General features: G+C 50.0%; 1 protein-coding gene across 1 annotated transcript in view; it reads left to right on the forward strand.

Annotated features, from left to right (window-relative positions):
- The window catches only part of TG (thyroglobulin), a gene marked incomplete at its 5' end in the record, with an annotated part of 218,433 nt that overhangs the window by 40,558 nt on the left and 158,046 nt on the right, over positions 1-19,829 (forward strand). The window contains 3 exons of the mRNA XM_079134473.1: positions 1,680-1,904; positions 8,122-8,271; positions 15,502-15,672. Coding sequence (XP_078990599.1) covers positions 1,680-1,904; positions 8,122-8,271; positions 15,502-15,672 — 546 coding nt within the window. The remainder of the gene's footprint in view (positions 1-1,679; positions 1,905-8,121; positions 8,272-15,501; positions 15,673-19,829) is intronic.

Consider the following 19,829-nt stretch of genomic DNA (forward strand, 5'->3'; position numbering starts at 1 on the left):
AGCCTCTTCTGATTCTCGTCGTCTCTGTGCAGAGACGGGGGCAGACGGTGAGGGGAAGTGGGCTGGGCAGGGAGTCCAGCATTTCCGTCTACCCACTTCCAATGATGAAACATCTCAGACCGTAGCGGGTCACTAACCCAAGCCTGGTGCGGGATGAACGAAGGACGCTGTGGTGAGAACCAGTGCCCAGAAGGGGGAGTCCCCCGCCTTTCCAGGCAGCTGGTCTTCAGGGAACGTGAGGGGCACCATCCACGCCTACCTTTGGACTGTAGATGACTTCCCCTGGGATCTAACTACTCCTACTTCCCTTTGAAGTGTGAACAGCTCTGAGGAGGCTCCAAGCCCAAGGCCTTATAAAAGGAGCCAGTTCTCTCCCTTATCACACTCTGCTTCCCGTTTGAAACCCTGTGCACAATTATGTATCCTTTAGGCTAGAAAATTTATGATACTAAATAGCCTATAAATGTGAAAAACTGGTGATGGGCACTCAGAACTTGGAGTCTGACCTCCTGTGGGCCTGTCAAATAAAGTTTGGAGTTCTCCTCCTCTCTGGGTGCTGCCTGCCACTTCTCCAAAAGTCTGCTTCCTGCAACAAGATGGCTGTCACCATTTAAAACAGGCTGTTACGATGGGACAAACTGAGAGTGACAAGGTCTTGGAAGGACAGAATGGGTTGTATGGCAGCTACGGGGACCACAGGCCATGTTTAGCTCCAAGCTTCCTGTAGGGAAGGAAGCAGTCCACACCTTTCTAACCAGGCTGGGGGACTCTCTCATCTTCCATCTAGTGGCTAACCGCTCACGGGCAGGACTGGCTGGAGCTTGCCCTGTCCTGTGGGGGAAAACTTCTGTTAGCACGCCTGGGCATGACGCAGGAGCACAGTGATGTCACTCTTCTGGCCTCCACTGTCCTCCTGGCAAGCCTTTTGTATGAGAAGAATCCGCCTCACCCCAAGGACATAATGAATTAGGGTCCTATCCTCCTTCCTCTAGAGAGACCCTAGACCTTTGGTGTATGTTGGAAACTGCAGCAGACATTTATCCTTGGCTGCAGTGTGGGGACAGTGGACTGTGCTTCAGGCCACAGGCTGGCTTCCCAGCTGCCCACTGCAGCAGGAATGTCTCTGGCATGCAGCCCAGTGCCTCAGGTGGCACTCACCTGCTTTCTTTCTAGGCAAGGAGAGTGGAGAGCTGAAGGCCTCCCGGCCTCCAACTGAGCACTGAAGCAGAGGCTGCACGGCCTCCACAGGCCTGCCTTCCTTGGGGTGGCCCATTTGCAGTGTCCCCCTCACTGTGCCAGAAGAGGCACTCCCTTGCCCATGTTGCAGTTGTAAAGCCGAGACCCAGGGAGGGTGGCCTTCTGGAGGTTTTGGTGGCTCAGTGTCTGGACAGTGTTCCTTGGATTAGTGACTGAGACAGGATATCCTGTACCAGCATGGGTGGTGTTGGTGCCACAGAAGTGGCCGGAGCCCTAGGCCTGGGTTGTGCTTCTGACTCCTGGGTAAGCTTGGGTCAGTCAATCCCCTTCTCTGGGCCTCAGTTTATCCCTCTGTGAAATGGAGCGGTAGGCTACGCCTACATCTGCTTTCAGCCAGCATGGTCTAGGTGGCTGTGTCCCTCCACACTCCCTGGCCTTGCAGAGAGCAGCAACATGACCTCCGCTCATCCTGTGTCTTACAGAAGAGACCTTAGTGGGCAAAGATCTCCTTGGGCGCTTCGCAGATCTGATCCGCAGTGGCATGTTCCAGCTTCATCTGAACTCCAAGGTGTTCCCAGCAGACCCCTCCATCCGCTTCCTCCAGGGGGACAACTTGGACACCTCTCCCAGGACATGGTTTGGGTGCTTGGAAGGATTCTACCGAGTCTCGGCCACCAGCAAGGCCCGTGAGGATCCGCTGGGGTGTGGTAGGTCCCCTGTCTCCCTGGAGTGCTGTGGGAAGCCTCAGGGGGCTTCGGGAAGGGCTGCTGGGGAGCTGAGGAGCTGGAGTTGGGGTCCACTGGTTTTTTTAGTCGGTGAACATTTCCAGCCATCCACTGTCATGGCCAAACCGTCAAAGGGCGGGCCAAGGAAGAAGCCCACGTGTGAACTTAGGCTTTCTCTCGTTCTCAGGCAGCGTGGGCCCTGGGTCCGCATTGCCTGTCTGTGTGAAGGAGGCTGCTGTCCACCCTGTATCCTGGGCGCACACTTCTCAGCCTGGTTACAACTACGTTACTCACCTCAGTCCTCAAATGGCCACATGCCAGACTACACACTTGTGATGCAGGGAGGTGATTTCTGGTGGAGATTTACTTGGGTTGTATCTTTGAAGGCCATTTTCATGGACATACAGCTGCAAGTTCCATGATTGAAAGCTGTACTAGCTCCCAGTGACTCCCCGAACAAATTCCCGCAGCCCAGGGTTTAACACTGGCACCTCACGATCTTAAGTTTGGTGTGGGCTCTGCTGGCTGGAAGCAAGGGCTGCCCTGGGCCTCCTCCGAGTTCTCGAGGTTGGCCACATCTCTTGGCTGGTGGTTTCCTCCCTTCGTTGTCAAAGGCAGGAGTGTCACTGTTCTCCAGCTTTTGTCCCTAATCACATCTTACAATTGAGGAACTTCTGATCATACACAGCTGGGCTATCCAGGCCACTCTGGATTAGGAGGTCAGTCAGTCGTCGACCTTCATTCCATCTGCAACCTTAATTCCCCTTTGCCACATGGCCTAGTGCGTTCATAGGTCCTGGGAATTGGGACGTGGACATCTTTGGGGACCACTGTTCTCTCTACTACAAAAGCCTGAAGGTTTCATGAGAGGAGCACTCCTCCCCATGGAGTGAGATGGAGATGCATTTTTATTGAGCTGAAAAGAGAGATATTCTCAGTTATTTTTTTCCACTGTTTATTTTGGTTGTAACACAAAAGCTACATGGCTCTGAAATCTAGGCCAAATTTCAAACCCACGCTGGATTTGAGATGCCACTAAATCTTAGCACAGAGAACAGAAACACAGCCACTTCCCACGAACAGTTGTGAAGGATTTTTCAATTTGCAAAGTGACTGTGAAATATTTAACTCTAACAGTAGCCCTTGGTGGCAGGTCATTTTCCCTCAAACAGGCAAAGAGGCTGGGCCTTGGATTAAATTAGATAGTGCACCTTTAGTGCCTGAAGCAGGCTGTCTCACAGGAGGAACTCAAGGTCGCCTGACTAAGGACCGGTGGACAAGGAACCCCAGGTCCTCCAGGACAAGAACCCTCCTCCCATGGGAAGTGAAGTGGACCATCTTTCCACCTCACCAGAGTTGCCCAAACACCAGGACAAGAAGTAGGAGTAGGAGTCGATTTCACCACCTGCCAGGGAGGGTGAAACGAGAAACAGGGAAAGTCACACAGGAACACCTGCAGCCATGTTGGCGGACTTTAATATGAAGACTTCTGGGCTCCACTGCCAGACCTGGAACCTGTGTGTGTGTGTGTGTGTGTGTGTGTGTGTGTGTGTGTGTGTGTGTAAAATAATGGGGCTGATCAGAAATCCCATCTCAAGATCTCATCTAGGGAACTCGATTAACAGTGATTAGTTCCTGTCAACTGGGAGACGGGAGATTAACTAGGATGGCTTGGCGTGAGGGTTGAAGCAGGTGTGCATCACTGCAGGGGCTGGGGAGCAGCTGGTGTCAGCTGGCAAGGGCTGCAGAGAGCCCTTGTGGGGCTGCAGGCTGGTGCCAGGAAGGACCCAGTAAAGGGTTGTGCTGGGAGATGTTTGTGCTACAGTAGGAGTCACAACTTTTTTCTGTAAAGGGCCAGATGGCAAATACTTTTTGCTGTGTGGCCCGTGCCCTTTCTTGATGGCTCAACTTAGTCACCACAGGGAGACAAATGGGAGTGGATTCCTAAAATCCTGGGCTTACCAAAGCAGAAGGTGAGCTGACTTCACTTGCCGGCTGTGGTCTGACGGTGTCTGCTCAGGATAGACCTACCTCCTGCTTTTCAGCTGCTGTGATCTTGCACTGACTCTTAGACCTGTCAATCATGCCATTATCCCTCCCACACTCCAAACAGAAAGGTCGAGAGTGGGACTCACAAAAGCCTGTGTTCTCTCCAGGATCAGTTATGATATCTAGTGCCCCTTGTTGGGCTTCTGGTACGTTAGGTCTTCCTGGCTTTTCTCTGTCCAGAGAGTGGGGCGCGATTAATCCCGTGTTATGAAGGAGGAGACCAGCGGTGAGCAGTGATGAGCACAGCTAGGAAACTGCTCTTCCAAGTCAGATGGACCTGGCCTGGAGTCCTGGTGCCTGCCCCCTCTGCTTGTGGGATCCAGGGAGCATCACCGATCCTCGCTGGGATAAGAATACCGACATCATGGGTCAGGGGTTTGAGCAGGAGATGACACAGAGCAGAGCACACCTCTTGGCCCGTAACCAGCTCTCTGCGAGAGGTACATGGGCAGTGGGCAGCTCGGAGGCTCAAGCTCGGCTCCCTCCGCCTCCAGGTTTTTGTGTTGTTTTCTGCCTTACACATCTCCCTTCTCCATGAGCGGTTAGCTGGAAGTCCTGCTTCAGATCCTCCTATCTGCCTTTATTGGCTCTTTTCCTTCTCAAGCAAGTGTGGAACACAGCTGTGAAGTGACAAGGCAGAGCATTGTTCTCTGGAGTTTAAGCAGGGTTTCTGGGTGTCTTATCAGGGGGCTCACCTCGATGGCCCTCTGCAAGGGCAGTGACACGGGCCAGAGGGAAGACCCATGCCGCATGACCTGGGTGCTGCTGTGGGTGGAGCCCTGCTTACAGCTCCTCAGGACTCAGTCTTGTGCACCTTTTGCCTTGAGGCCAGCTCCCAGGCTTCCCTGGGACTTACCTGCTGGCAGCCTGAATTAAAGAGGGTCACGGGGGAATTGTGGAGAGTTCCCATTTCCATTCTGTATGACATTGACTTTCACTGAGTCACTGTAAATTCTTATAATAGAACTAATTTCCTATGAATGATTTTTCCCTTCCTTCCTTCCTCCCTCCCTCCCTCCCTCCCTCCTTCCCTCCCTCCCTCCCTCCCTCCCTCCCTCCCTCCCTTCCTCCCTTCCTTCCTTGCTACTTTCCTTCCATCCATCCATCCATCTATCTAAGCTTCAAAACTGTAACTGTAATGTGCCCAACACCATGTTACTTGCTCCAGAAAGCATAAGACTTTCACTTGAAGGATCTCGCAGTCTGTTGGGGAAGGAAGTGGGCAGAGCGGGAGTGTCGTGCAAAGGGGCCTGAGCTCCTGTCGGGACAGCCAGGGAGCCTTGCTGGGTGCGGATGCTGGATGAGGTCTTGTAAGAGGAGGAGAAACTGCTACTCTGACAAGAGCAGATGAAGGTGGCTTGTGTGCATACCTGTGCAGGGGATGCCAAGTGACGAAGAACATTCCAGAAGTGGAGATAGTGCAAAAGCAAGAGCTGTGAAGCAGTGTGACTTTATGGAGACCATGCACATGGTTCAGACAAATGGGTTTTGTGAGGAAAGGGGCAGGGGGGTAGTACAGAGAGAGATAGGCAGGGGTCAGGGTAGAAGAGACCTTAGGCACAGGGAGGGGCTCAGACTGCGTGAGGCTCCATGGAAGAGTTTTACACTGGAGAGTGACAGACTGGGCATGGCTGGAGTGGACTTTTTAAGGGATGAAGGACCATAATGCTTCCTCACAGATATTTTTCTTCTGCAGAAACATGGCTGTCGCTATGGGGGACTGTGAGGAAGGTTGATGGGTAGTGTAGCATGACCCTGAAGCCTTGCCAACTCTTCAACTCCCATAGGCTGAATGCTCTTCCTGTGCCAAGGAGGAGGTCCAGGCCATGGCATTTCTGATCATCTTGACAGAGGGGTTGGTTGTAGCTGAGCGCCCAGGTGCTGCAGTGGACTGCCGGCCTCCAGAGGAGCCACCTGCCGAGAAGGGGTGGTCACTATCAGCCCCTGACTCCTTTGACTTACAAGAGTGCTCTTTGGGTAGAAAAGTCTCCAGACATCAGGGATGGAGAGAAGCTTTGAGAGGAAAGAGCAGATATGCTGCCTGAGCAGAGGAAGCTCCACACACTTGGCCTCAGAGCTAAAGGTGGCTCCCAGCTCTTCGGCACCTCCTCGTGCCCTGGACTGGAGGCAGAGCCGCTCAGGCTGGCCAGGAAGTTCCTGTTTCCCTTAGCAAAGAATCTGTAGGCACTTCCTTGAGAGAGGAGCCACAACTCTGAAGGGCTGGAGATGATTGTCAACAACCTGACTCATAGAAGGAACGAAACTCTGCTCTCCGAGGGAGGATGTTAATTGCTTGGGGCAGACCGGAAAATACTACTCAGTTTCCAAGATGTGACTTGAGTTTCTGAATTACTCACAAATGCCAGAAATACACACAGACAGAGAGAGCCATCGCTAAGTAGACGAGGGCTCTGTCTCAGCACGTCCCACCCGGTCACCACCAGGAGGTGGTTGAATTGGTACATAGAACGGTGGCTTTGAGATGAAGGAATGGGGTTCAGATTGCACCTCTAACCACCTCCCTGCCTGGTCAACCTTGACCTTGAACCTCAGTTTTCTGGATGCCAGTTTTCAGTTGCCTGGGATGATGCCTTCCTCGTGAGTGTGGGAGATAACATTAGCATCTGGCACTGCACTTGGCACAATGTATAATTTTATTTCCCCCCTGCACTTTCCAGAAAAGCACACTAGGAAGTCATGCCCCAGGCTTGACTTCTAGCTGGTGCCATGGGGATACGATAGCCACTCTCTGGGGTGGTGTTAATGCACTTAAAGTTCTGCAGTGTCGGGCACAGGGTAGGTACCCCCAAGTGGGGGGGCAACCCTTGAGCTCCCACCTTGAACTGCATAAAATCTCACTTCTGGAAATATTTGACAAACTTTTGGGAACATAACACTGAACCAGGAAAGAAAGCACAAACCTCCTCCTTCCAGGGCCCTTCCCTGAGCCACCAGATTCAGCGTGGCCAAGTTCCTGCACTGTACCAAGAGCGGAACGCTTGTGAAAGAGGCATCCTCTGGTCAGTCTCCTGCTTTCCCAGCCTCTGTCACATTAGAGAAGGGAAATTGGGAGGGTTGGGAGGGTTAGAGCCGGGGATCGGGGTGGGGTCAGGAAGTCCTGAGATTCTGCAGACTAGCAGTGAGCATGGGGAAGGAAAGGGAAAGGAGGGGAGAGAGGTGGTGAGGACTGCCCCTCTGGGGCTAGGCTTGGGACTCTGGAATCACCCAGAAGCTCTGATAGCAAGGATCTCCTTCAGTGGTGTCCCCTAGGTGCCCATTAGCCTCGCCTTTGTCCCAGGCATGAGCAACTCTGCTAATGACTGGCAACAGGGACAGAGGCCATGAGTCAAATAGATGGTGCATCATGTTGGAGTCACCCCACATAGAGAGGGTGCCCTGTGTGGACAAATAGGTGTTGAAGGACTTCCTCAAATGTAAAAATAATTGTCGCTTACTGAGCACACGTAGGAGTCTGACAGTACTGCTGGCTCTCCCATCTCACAGAAGAGAAGATGGACCCTCAGAGAAGCCCAGGCATCCAGGCGTGGGGCAGCGGGCTTCACCCATCTGCCTGCTCCCGCTGCCCTCCCTGGGGCCCTGCATGCAGGCAGGTTCCCTGGCAGCCTTGGGTGGGCCCCGTCATTCAGCTTGCTCTCCGGCTTCACCTCAGGCCGTCCTTCCTTCCCTTCATAGTTGGGTCCCACTCAGTAGCCAACTTTGACCTTTCATTTTCATCCCTTGAATAATCCAAACTCGTCTTGTCTTGGGGGTTTTTGCACCTGCTCTTCTGCCTGCCATTCTAGCCTCCTAGGTCTCTTCCTGGGCTCCTCTCATCATTCAGGTCTCCCGTGCTCCTTTGAAGGGGCCTGTCCTCACCGACGTGCCTCCTCCCTGCTTCACTCCTCCCAAACCTGCTGTCCTTGTCTGATTCCCACGTGGTCGGCGAGTGCCCAGCCCTGGAGAGCAGCACCTGACCATAGGCTGCCCAGCTATGCCTGGGCCTCAGAGCCTGGCACACGGTTCGCAGAGAACTCCCTGAGCAGATGAGTTCACGGGCTGATTTCAGGCTTCCCCATGGCTGTGTGTCCTGGGTTCTGACTGTCAAGCAGGTGCCTTGTTCTTGACATCACCACTCTGTTTGTGTTCCCAGTGAAGTGTCCTGAAGGAAGCTATTCTTGGGATGAGCAGTGCATTCCGTGTCCTGTTGGATTCTACCAAGAAAGGGCAGGCAGCTCAGCCTGTGTCCCTTGTCCTGTGGGCAGAACAACCATGGCCCTTGGAGCCTTCAGCCAGACGCACTGTGAGTCCTGGGGCTGCTCTGGGGAGAAGCTGCGCAGTGCAGCAGAGTAATGCAGAGTCACTCACCTGGGTGCTGTGGGCACTCAGGGGGGGAGTTCTTCATTGTGGGGACCGTCCTGCACGTGGCTGTTCAGCAGCATTGCTAGATGTCAGCAGCACCTTTCCCCAAGATGTGACAACCAGACCTGACTCTGGCCACTGCCAAGTATCTCCTGGATGGGTGGGTGGGCAGAATCACCCACCACTGAGAAGCACTGAGTACACGGCATAATATTAAAGGGCCACCTTTGCATGCCTGTCCCCTGCCAGGCTTCAGGCCACATTACCTGTGCTGTCCCATTCAATCCTAGCATCACTTCTTCCAGGGAAACAGAATTAGTTCAACTTTTGCAGAGGAGAGAAGTGAAGTCACGGAGCCAGATTGGGGCAGCTCCCGCAGCTCGCCTTGGCTCTTGGCTCTGAGGGTGGGACGTCTGGGTTCTGTCCATCAACCTCATGAGATCAAGAATGGAAGACACTTTCCACCCACACTCGAGACCACCGTGCCATGAATATTCCTTCTCTTCTGTATTTGCCAGGACTGGAGGTGCCTGTGGTCTTCTGGTACCTCGTGTGATTTCACCTGGCTGCCTCCTGCTAGGGAGGATCGCCTGGGGATTGCTGTTTTCCTAGCAAGGACCCCTAACTTGCTTTGTGCACATCTTTTCGCATTAGTCTGAAATTCTACCTTGAACATTTCTAAAATGAAATTTGAACAAGAGATATACTAGTTTTGCTCATGATGAATAATTTCTAGAACTTCAAAAATAAGTGGCCCATGGAGGGGAGCAGAACTAATAAGACAGTAATTCAGAGAAAGTAAAAATGGAAGAATTTTGTAGGTGGGAGTCTGCCATTCCTCCAGATAAGAAAGTTCCCTGGCGACTGTCCCAGACAGCTAGCTGGGTGTCACTCTTTGTGAACACACTGACTCTGGTACCTGTGGTTTGAGATAACTTGGCGTGCTGTCAGTGTGCCTCAGGAGCACTTTCTTACTAAGGGGTCACTGTCATGGGCTGATTCTTGCTGATGGAGAGGACAGGGCAGAAATGGGAAGCAGAGGAGGGGACTGAGTCTTGCACAAGTTAGACCTGGTTCAGTCACTGTTCCCTCCTCCTGTTGGCACTGTGACCCAGGCTGAGTTACCTTCCTTCTCTGAATGTCACTCCATCATCTAGGACATGGGGCCAGGGTCTTAGTTCAGGATGCTGTTACATTCCCCAGAGACTGTGTGGCTTCAACAGCAAGGACTTACTCCTCCAGTTGTAGTCTGGAGCTGGAGGTTGAGCCAGCTTGACGGGGGGCTCTCTGTCTGTCCTGTCCTCCTGTGGCCCTTGCAGGGTGTATGTGCACAGAGGGAAGGAGAGCTCTCCCGTCTTCCTCTGTTTGTGAGGACGCCAATTACACCACAGGGGCTGCAGCCCAAGGTCCTCATCTATACCTGAGGATACCATCACAGAGGATGAGGAATCTTGAGAGACACAATGTTTAGTCCCTAGCAAAGCAGAATCAAAGTCGAATGAGAACAATCAGTGTTGCACACCTGTTTTAGAGTGGGCTTTGATCACGTTTCTGTGAAGGCCATGGTGGTCAGGACCACTCTCTGACATCTTCCTTGAGTCCAGAGGGGACATTAGTGGACTGTTATCCAGGGTCAAGTTTGGCGCCTGTGCTCAGGTTCTGTGTAGCTAAGCCCTTCTCCACGGCTCTTCACCTCTGTCCTGCCTGCCTGTTGAGTGACTTGCCCTGCGATAGGCCGGGGTCTGCTGAGCTTCGGAGGATGCTCAGCAATTACAGACTGCTGGCTTCTTGTTGGTTAGGACAGCTTCTAGAATTCCACGTCCTCTTGGCAGCTGGGTCTGCACTGAGTCTCACTTCCTCCCACGTCTCCTGCTCAGCGGGCCCATCGGACCAGGTTTGAGGTTCTGTTGATAACCATGAAGTGCCTTATTTGTGTAGCGATGTATTAACTCACATTTAGCATGTAAGGCATGCAAGGCATTCTATTTAAAAAGCCTTTGTGATAGCCTTTCCTCTAAAAAGACATTATCGATCAAGGCTTCATATTATAATTAATAGTCTCAAGATGTAAAAGCTCAGATATTATCAAGTCTCAGAATGCCATGAGAAATGACTTTTCTCTTACTTTCCAACCTCGGGGAAACAAGTCAAGGAATTCTCTTTTTATATAATTCATCACAAATTTCCTGAGTACCTGCTGTTTGTCAGTCATTTACTGGGTAAATGTAGCAGATAAAATCCAGGTTCTGAGGGAGCAGGGATTCTGTTATGTCAATTTTTTGAATAGTTTCTTTTGTTTCAATTTCATTGATTTCAGCTCTGATTTTAATTATTTCCTGTCTTCTACTACTTTTGCTGTTATTCTGTTCTTCTTTTTCTAGAGCTTTGAGCTGTAATGGTAGGTCATTTAATTGTTGACTTTTCATACTTTTCTGGAATGCGCTCCATGCAATGAATTTTCCTCGTAGTACCGCTTTCATAGTGTCTCAGAGATTTTGATATGTTGTATCATCATTCTCATTGACCTCTAAGAATTTTTTAATCTCCTCCCTGATGTTTTTTGTTATCCATGTTTCATTCAATAGCATATTATTAGTCTCCAAGTGTTGGAGTAATTTCCTTTTTTTACTTTGTCATTAATTTCTACTCACAGTCCATTATGATCTGATAGAACACAAGGCAGTATCTCTATTTTTTTGCATTTCCTAAGGGCTGCTTTGTGGCATATCATATGGTCTATTTTCGAGAAAGTTCCATATGCTGCTGAGAAGAAAGTGTAACCACTCGTTGATGGATGGAATACTTTATATATGTCTATTAAGTCTAGGTTATTGATTGTGTTATTGAGTTCTATGGTTTCTTTGGTTGGATTTTGTTTGGAAGATCTATCTCATGGTGACAGCGGTGCGTTAAAGTTGCCCAGAATTATTGTGTTGTGGTCTATGTGATTCTTGAAATTGAGAAGGATTTGTTTGATGTACAGGGATGCACCATTGTTTGGGGCATAAATATTTACTATCATTATGTCTTCCTGATTTATGGTTCCCTTAAGCAGTATGAAATGTCCTTCTTTATCCCTTCTGACTAACTTTGGCTTGAAGTCCACTTTATCTGATATAAGGATGGAAATCCCCACTTTTTTACTGAGTCCATGTGTGTGGTAGGTTTTTTCCCATCCTTTCACCTTTAGTCTGTGGATGTCTTTTTCTATGAGATGAGTCTCTTGCAGGCAGCATATTGTTGGGTCTTTCTTTTTAATCCATTCTGCCAGTCTATGCCTTTTGATTGATGAGTTTAGGCCATTAACGTTCAGGGATATTATTGAGAAGTGATTTGTATTCCCAGTCATTTGGCTTATTTTTGGTTTTTAAGTTTATCTCGGTTTCTCCTTTGAGTGGTTTTTCTCTAAGGTAGTTCCTCCCTTTGCTGACCTACATTGTTGTTTTTCATTTCCTCCTCATGGAATATTTTGTTGAGAACATTCTGTAGTGCAGGCTTTCTATTTGTAAATTCTTTTAACTTTTGTTTATCATGGAAGGATTTTATTTCATCTTCAAATCGGAAGGTTAGTTTTGCTGGGTATAGGATTCTTGGTTGGCAACCATGTTCTTTCAGAGCTTGAAATATGTTGGTCCAGGCCCTTCTAGCTTTTAGAGTCTGGGTTGAGAAGTTGGCTGCTATCCGTATTGGTCTCCCCCTATATGTAATCTGATGCTTTTCTCTCGCGGCCTTCAAAATCCTATCTTTATTTTGAATGTTAGGCATTTTCATTATAATGTGCCTTGGTGTGGATCTGTTGTGCTTCTGTGCATTTGGTGTTCTGTAAGCCTCTTGTATTTGATTTTCCATTTCATTCTTCAGGTTTGGGAAATTTTCTGATATTATTTCATTGAATAGGTTGTTCATTCCTTTGGTTTGTATCTCTGTGCCTTCCTCAATCCCAATAATTCTTAAATTTGGTCTTTTCATGATGTCCCATAGTTCTTGGAGATTCTGTTCATGATTTCTTACCATCTTCTCTGGGCGACTTTATTTTCAAGATTAAATATTTTGTCTTCATTGTCTGAGGTTCTGTCTTCCAAGTGGTCTAGTCTGTTGGTGATGCTTTCCATTGAGTTTTTTATTTGGTTTATTGTCGCCTTCATTTCAAGGATTTCTGTTTGGTTTTTTTTTTTTTTTTTGAGAATCTCTATCTCTTTGTTGAAATGATCTTTTGCTTCCTGCAGGTGCTCTTTCAGCTTATTGGTATTATCATTCATTGCCTGCATTTGCTCTCTTATCTCATCCTTTGCTTCGCGAATCATCTTAATCATGTATAATCTGAAGTCCTTTTCTGACCTTTCTTCTAACATACTGTCATTGGGTTCTATTAATATAGGATCTAGATTTGTTTGGATCATTTTCTTCCCTTGTTTTTTCATGTTGTTCATGTATCTTCCCCTCTAGCGTTGCAGATCTGGGGTATTGCAGATTTCCCCCTATAGGTTTATAGTGGTCCTATAGGTTTCCAAAACCCTTTCTTTAAGGGGAGATCAATATTAGCAGTGTCCAAGTCAGACACTATGCAATCCTAGACCAAATAGCCCCTATGGGGACAATAACATCATGTAAATAAGGGAGAAAGCGACTCTGAGGGAACAGGTAAACAGAAGGAAAAGAAAGCAAGAAATATAAAGAAATAAAAACTTAAATATTTTTTTAAAAAAGGAGAAAAAAGAAAATCTACTGTATAATAGTCATATACTAATGAAACCTCCCAGTGTTGGTAGCCTGATGTATGAGAGGTACCTGACAATGAGCTTCAAGCCTCCAGCAGGTGTCGCAGGATGGGATTTGCCCCACCCGAAGATCGGAGCTACGGCTTCCAGGATTATCCAAGATGGCTGCTCTGGCTTCCAAATGTGTTGGCAAATGGGGAGCTGCAGCTCAGGGGTGGACGTGGTCAGCTGGAGGTCCTGGAGACAGGATGCAGTTGGTTCGGCAGTGGTCCTGGAGGTTGGGTGTGTTTGGTGTGGTTGTGGGATCCAGGAGGCTGGGTGCAATCAGTTGGTCTGGGTTCCCGGTGATAGGGCACAGTCAGTTGGTCTGGGGGTCCTGGCAGCAGGGAGCAGTCAGTTGATGTGAGGTCCCCAGAGGCAGGGAGTGATTGGTCGGGCTGAGGGATCCTGGAGACGGGACTCGGTCAGTCCGGCCAGGGGTCCTACAGGGCCTGGCTGTTGTCTCAAAATGGCGGCAGCCACGTGTAATCAAACCTGCAGGTACTGTAACAGTGAACTTCCAGGCAGCAGCAGGCAGCTGGTTCTCCACTGGCGGTCTGCGGTCAATCTGCTGGCAGCTGTTGGATGATCGGGAGGCGAACCTCGAGCGTTGGGTGATGGATAGGGGTAAGGCAGGCAATGGACAGGCGAGAGGCAGGCAAATGGCGGATGATAGACGCCTGACAGTGAGCAACCTGCTCTCAAAAAAGGCGTCGATATGCTGGCAGATTACAGATGATCACAGCAGACAAATGGGGTAAAGAGCAGGGGATCGATAAGCAGCAAAAACTGCCTCACCGAGAAACAGATATCCTCTGCTTGAATCTGGCGTTGTGGAGCGACAAGGAACGCAGCCTCCCTCTAGACCGCCATCTTGGATCTCCGGGAGCACGGATTCTGATAGGGAGAGGAAGCATGTGAGCAGATGAGGGTCCCAGTGTGGTTTTCAGTGTGGACACTGTCCTGCAGCTTGCTGGGTCTCAGTTGGTGGGTAGGATGAACTAGGTGACTGACTGGAAAAAAGACTTCTGGAGAAGTCTGCTTGGAGACAGTAGCTTGAGCACAGAGATTGAGGTGTTCTTCCATGGATTTGATCAGATGTGTTGGTTTGGGGGGAGCTTGTATCATGTGTCAGATGCTGAGCAAAGCACTGGGGGACAGGTGTGAGCAAAAGCAGATCCAGTCCCAGCTCGTTGAGCCTCTATCAAATCGGAGGCCGGAAGGCACCAGACATTCCTTTACAGAGAAATGCAGTGATGAGCATGCTCTGCCATGAAGCAGAGGAGAAGGTTCCTGTGAAAACGTGTCACAGTTGGAGCAGACCCATTGGGGGCTCTGGAGGGTCTCGGTCTATTTGGGCTCCTATAATAAGATATCATAGACCTGGTGGTTTATAGACAATACAACTTTGTTTCTCACAGACCCAGAGACTGGAAGTCGAAGAGGAAGGTCGATGCAGTGTCTGATGAAGGTTTCATGGTGTCTTCTCACAGGCAGAAGGGGCAGACAAGCTCCATTGGGCCTCCTACATAAGGGCACTAATCCCATTCATGAGGACTCACCCTCACAACCTAGTCATCCCTCCAAGGCCCACTTCCTAATACCGTCACACCGGAGTTAGATTTCAACATTCACACACACTTAGATCCTAGCAAGAAGGCTTCCCTAAGGAAATGAGGATTGAGGTGTGTTCATCTAGTTTTTTGTTACTATAATGAAATACCTGAGGCATACTAACTTTATAAAGAAAAGAGGTTTATTTTAGCTCATGATTGTGGACATGCAAAGAGTTGGGGCTGCATCTGATGGTGGCCTTTCTTGCTGAGTCCCAGGATAATGCATTGCCTCACGTGGCATGAGACAGGTTGCTTGTGTGTCTGTGTCTCTTCTGCTTTCTCTCCCTCCCCTTGCGAAGCCACCAGGACTCCAGCAGTGCCCTGACTATAACGACCTTATTCAATCCCATTCACTCCCGAGGCCCTAGCTCTGAACGCCTGGGGCGCTTCAGATTCCCGCTTGATTCCTCGCCTGGGGGATTAAATACCAATCTGGGTTTGGGGAGACCACCCATATTGAAGCCACGGCAGGAAGTGGCAGCCGTGAGCAGTGAGGGCCTCCACGGGGAAGAGACAGCAGGGCCCATGCTCAAGGCCTGGGCCTGAGCGAGGACGGGGAGGAGGGTGTGGCCAGGACATGGAGGGGCAGACAGAGGGTGGGTGTGCGCCTGGCTCAGGATGGGGGACCCGTGGATCTGAAGAGGGGACCTGGTGAGGGTGGGGACCCTGGACAGCCTGAAGCCTGAATGCCTGAGTCAAACACGTGCCTTGGTCGTCTGGTCAGCGCTTGGGCCTGGAACCTGGGAGGAGAGGGCCCGGCCACCCGTCACTGACTGCTGTGCCCACCGCTCCTTCCAGGTGTCACCGACTGTCAGAGGAATGAGGCGGAACTGCAGTGTGACCAGGATGGCCAGTACCGAGCCAGCCAGAAGGACAGGGGCAGCGGGAAGGCCTTCTGCATGGACAGCGAGGGCCAGAGGCTGCCGTGGTCAGAGACAGAGGCCCCGCTGTCGGACTCTCAGTGTCTGGGTATGAGGCTGGGGAAGGGCCCCGGGGGCACTAAAGAAGGGGAGAGAAGCAGGAGATGCATTTGTCTCTGACTTTCTATTTTGAAAAATTTTAGTGTGCATAGTATTTGGAAAAATAGTAAAATGAACAGATGCCCTTCACCTAGATCCAAAAATTAATATTTGGTCTCTTTCTTCTTTTGAATCATTTGAAAATGAGTTTTGGCATCCTGAGACCTCACCCAAACTCGCCAGCATGCTGGCAGCTGGATTTTGATAAAGAGCCCTTGGCCGAGGCGCTCTTTCTTGTAGCAGTCCCGCCTCCCTTCACTTCTCCCTCAGTCAGATTTTGTGGAAATTGTGGGCCAGTCCTTAAAAATAACTTCCTTGCTGGTTGACCCAGAGCAAGTTGTTCAACCTCTCTGATCCTCAGTGTCCCGTTGGTCCCGTATCTGTCTCCTGAGACGTTGTGAGGGTCGGTATCATCCTATAATGTCAATGAATACTCCTTGAACACTGCAGTGAGCCAGGTAGAGTTCCTCCATGAGATAAAGGTGGAAAGGTCCTACGTGAATCACGGAACTTCTCACCTACAAGGCGTGATGGGTCTGTACAGCAGGAGGGAGGAGCGTGGCCACTGAGTCAGAAGTTTAACCCCAGCAAAACTCTGCAGCCCATGTGGTCTCAGGAAACCTCCTGCCCTGGGTGGTGTCCTCGTGTGTGCAGTGGGGACATGAGGACCCACTGTGCAGGAGTGCTGAGTGGGACATGAGGCCCATCAGAGCTGAGGTCAGGGGGCGCAGGGCAGGGCTGCCTATTTCCCCTGCTTGACGAGGAGGTGCTGGGACAGCCTGCAGGTCCTGTGCCCGGCCTTCCGATCTGTGGGACTCAGACTCCTCCCAAAGCTGCCTCCCTCTGCTGAGGCCCTGCCGCTCAGCTTCCCTTGCGACAGGCAAGCCAGAGTGCCCTGCCCCTCCATCCCCGAGCGAGGGGAGGGACTGGCAGGGTGGCCTCCTGCGGCCGGGCACCTGGGCTCATCACACTTACCCTCTTGGCGATTCTGAGGGTAGAGAGCATCATCACCAGTATTTTGGCCAAGGAATCTGAGGCAGAGGGGGTTGAACTGCTTGTCCCATCCCGTCACCCTGCTGCGACTTCTCCAGAAGGCACTGGTGTGTCTGACTCGGAGCCCTGTGTCCCCTGTGCCAACCTGGCCTTCCACCAGGTGGATCCACTTCCTCGTTCAACACACACGTGCACATGCATGCTCACACCTGTGCACTCTCCCACACACATACACACACGCGCGTGCAGAGCCTTCCTGACCTCGGGATGCTGGTCCAGCTAGTGACAAAATATCAGAGAAAATTCAAGGGAGAAAGGATCACTTTCTAAGGTCAGGGGAATCACTCCCCTTTTAACCAAAGAGCCAACAAATCATAAGGAATATTTTTTTCTGCACGTCATTATGGATGAATTGAAGGTATGACAAGCCATATTGAGGATTCTCTCAGCATCTGTCCCCTCGAGCAGGGCGGCACCCATCCCGGTTGGGCCAAGGATGCTCTAAGAGCACTTGGGCGGCCGCACAGATGGAGCAGGTGTCCGTGCCTACCTGGCCTGGCATTTGCTGGCCCTGCTGGGACTGTTGCCCCACACTGAATCCTCCTTGTGGGTGACAATCCTCAGAGCTGAGCCAGTGCGTAGGGTGTCCAGGGCTTGCTCTGCCGGCGTTCAGGCCAGCAAGGCTGGGTTCAGCATCAGCAGAGTGTCCCTGAGCCATAGCTGCGCTGCCACAGCTGAGAGGAGGTCTCCTGGGGCGCTGGCTCCAGAGCAGCCTGGGTCGTCTTTGGCTTCCTATGCAAAGCTCTGAGCTAAGCTTCCTTTCCTGGGATTTCTTTCATGTTCATAAGCTGGCCCCCACCACTGCCAGCCTGTCTCTTCTCAGAGTCCCTCACTCCCCTGAGAGGAACATTTACGGGGGAGTCCCATTTGACGCTTTGTCCTTCAGGAAATTTAGAGGACTTAACGGCTGACTCTCTGCCTCCACCCTGCTGCCACCCTCTGTCCAGGCCTCCACTGTCTCCCACATGCACCACCGCTGCCCCTGGTCCAGGCCAATCATTTCTCTCTGGTGCTTCCTGCATGGCATTTCAGCAGTTCAGTCATGCAGGGTCCCTCAGAGTTCTTCTGTGTCACTCTCGGGATAAGGTAAACATGCAGTGAAACACACAGGATGCAGCCCTTCCCTGGGCTCCGGCCTCGCTAGGCTAGGTATATGCTCCTTTGGGGCTGGAATTAGATCTCACCCTTGTTCCATTCCCAAGCAGTGGACCCTGGGTGACAGAATGAATGAGCTGTCCAGTTAGCTGGGTTTCTTCTGCATATGTGTAAAGGCCTCCAAGGAAGGAGAATGTCCCATCCCTTGAATTCCTGGGCCCTGTTTCACAAGCCCTGCCACTTGGGTTGGGCCTCCTTGCAGGGATCAGAGAGACCTAGCATTTACTGAGTTGTCACCATGTCCCAGTCCTTCCATGCTCTTTTACTTGGTTCTTGCCACCTAGAAACTGGGTCTGTCATAGGTTGGGATGTGCCCTGGACACAGCTGGTGAGGAACAGGTAGCAGGACCCAGAGGAGGGAAGTAGTTCAAGTTCATCTTCAGTTTAACTTTAGACCCAGTTTCCTAATTCAGTTCTTTGTTGACTCACACTAAAGATTTCCTGTGGCACTTCATGTGCCCAAATGGGGAAAGTGTACCATCAGAGCGTTCTCTTCTGGTTTCCTGGTGTTGTAATGATGTTCCTAGGCTTTCATTTCTCTCTGTAGCCATTCATGATGCATCCATCCACTCAGTAAACACGAAACTAGCAGCTCTGTCCCCATGCTAACTAGTAAAATATGATCAGAGCATTCTCCATGTCCTAAAAGACAGGTGCATAAATAGTCAGGCTTTGCTCCGCAAGAATCATATATGCTGTGCTTTAACGCTGACCCTAGTGTTGTCTCCAAGACATTTGTCAATATCTGCTAAGCTGAAATTGACACATGGAAAATTATACCAGCAGAATGTATAAATCGCAAACTCACTCAGGATTCCATTGGCCACTTGGTTCATGAATTGTTTCTGCTATTTGGCTACAAGCTTCTTCATTGAGCACTGAGTAAATGTGTCATGTGAAGGTCTTCATCATTGTGTCCCTTTTCTGAACACCAGCAGAGTCTCTAGGTGAGGGCCTAAATTGTGTTTTTAGCAGAATCTAATTAGAAATATAAAGAGCTTTCAAATTTTGTTTCATTTCCTAGAATGGCTGAGCACCTGGTCTGTGCCAACCTGGACTTAGGGACACTATGCTGAGTATAGCATGGTGTTTGCTTCATTATAGGGACCAAAGGCTATAAAAATGAAAAAGAGGAGCAGGTGAGAGAAGAAGGGCTGAGAATGGGCTTAGTAGCACCCGGGTGAGGTCTGTGGAAGGACCTCCTTGTAAACTGTGAGTGTGCTTCTCTATCAGAATGCTTGAAGGCTTAAGACATTTCACTTCTACTTTAATGTTTTTTCCCCCAGCCCATCTCAAAGGGAATAAACATTTTTAATTTTTATGCTTTTATTATGAAAGCCAAAGGAAGATTGCTTTGGGTGGGCTAGCGATATCTCCTACCTGTATTTATCTACTTATTTATCAAACACATATGCATGCATTGACTTGCTATAGACCCATTGAGACATTAGTCTCATAAGGCAGTGGTGTGTGTGTGTGATGATGAGTGCTTACGTGTATGTTTATAATTATGTCTGAAAAGAACTGAGACCATGTGCTTTGAGACTCATGAGTTAGTCTTGCTTTTTGATTGGGGCCTGCAAAATATTGACACCCTTGGGCATTTGTGGCTCGAGATGAATCTCATTCCTTGAGTTACCCTGCTTTTTTGCCTGATGAGGAATGAGTTCCAAGTCACATAGCCTTGAAAATATTATATTTCTTCATCTTTGCTTGACTAATTCCACAAGCATGTGGCTATATCATTCCTGCCAAATGGATGTCAAGTGTGCTGATGGTCACTAGAGAAACAGATGCAAATATACCACTTAAACAAGTACTGCCTGAAAAATGCCTGAGTCACATGACTCGTCTTCAAATTTACAGGAACCCATATGCACATGTCTGGTTTGTGTTTTT

The sequence above is a fragment of the Sciurus vulgaris genome (assembly GCF_902686455.1).
Source record: "Sciurus vulgaris genome assembly, chromosome: 1".
Taxonomy (NCBI): Eukaryota; Metazoa; Chordata; class Mammalia; order Rodentia; family Sciuridae; genus Sciurus; species Sciurus vulgaris.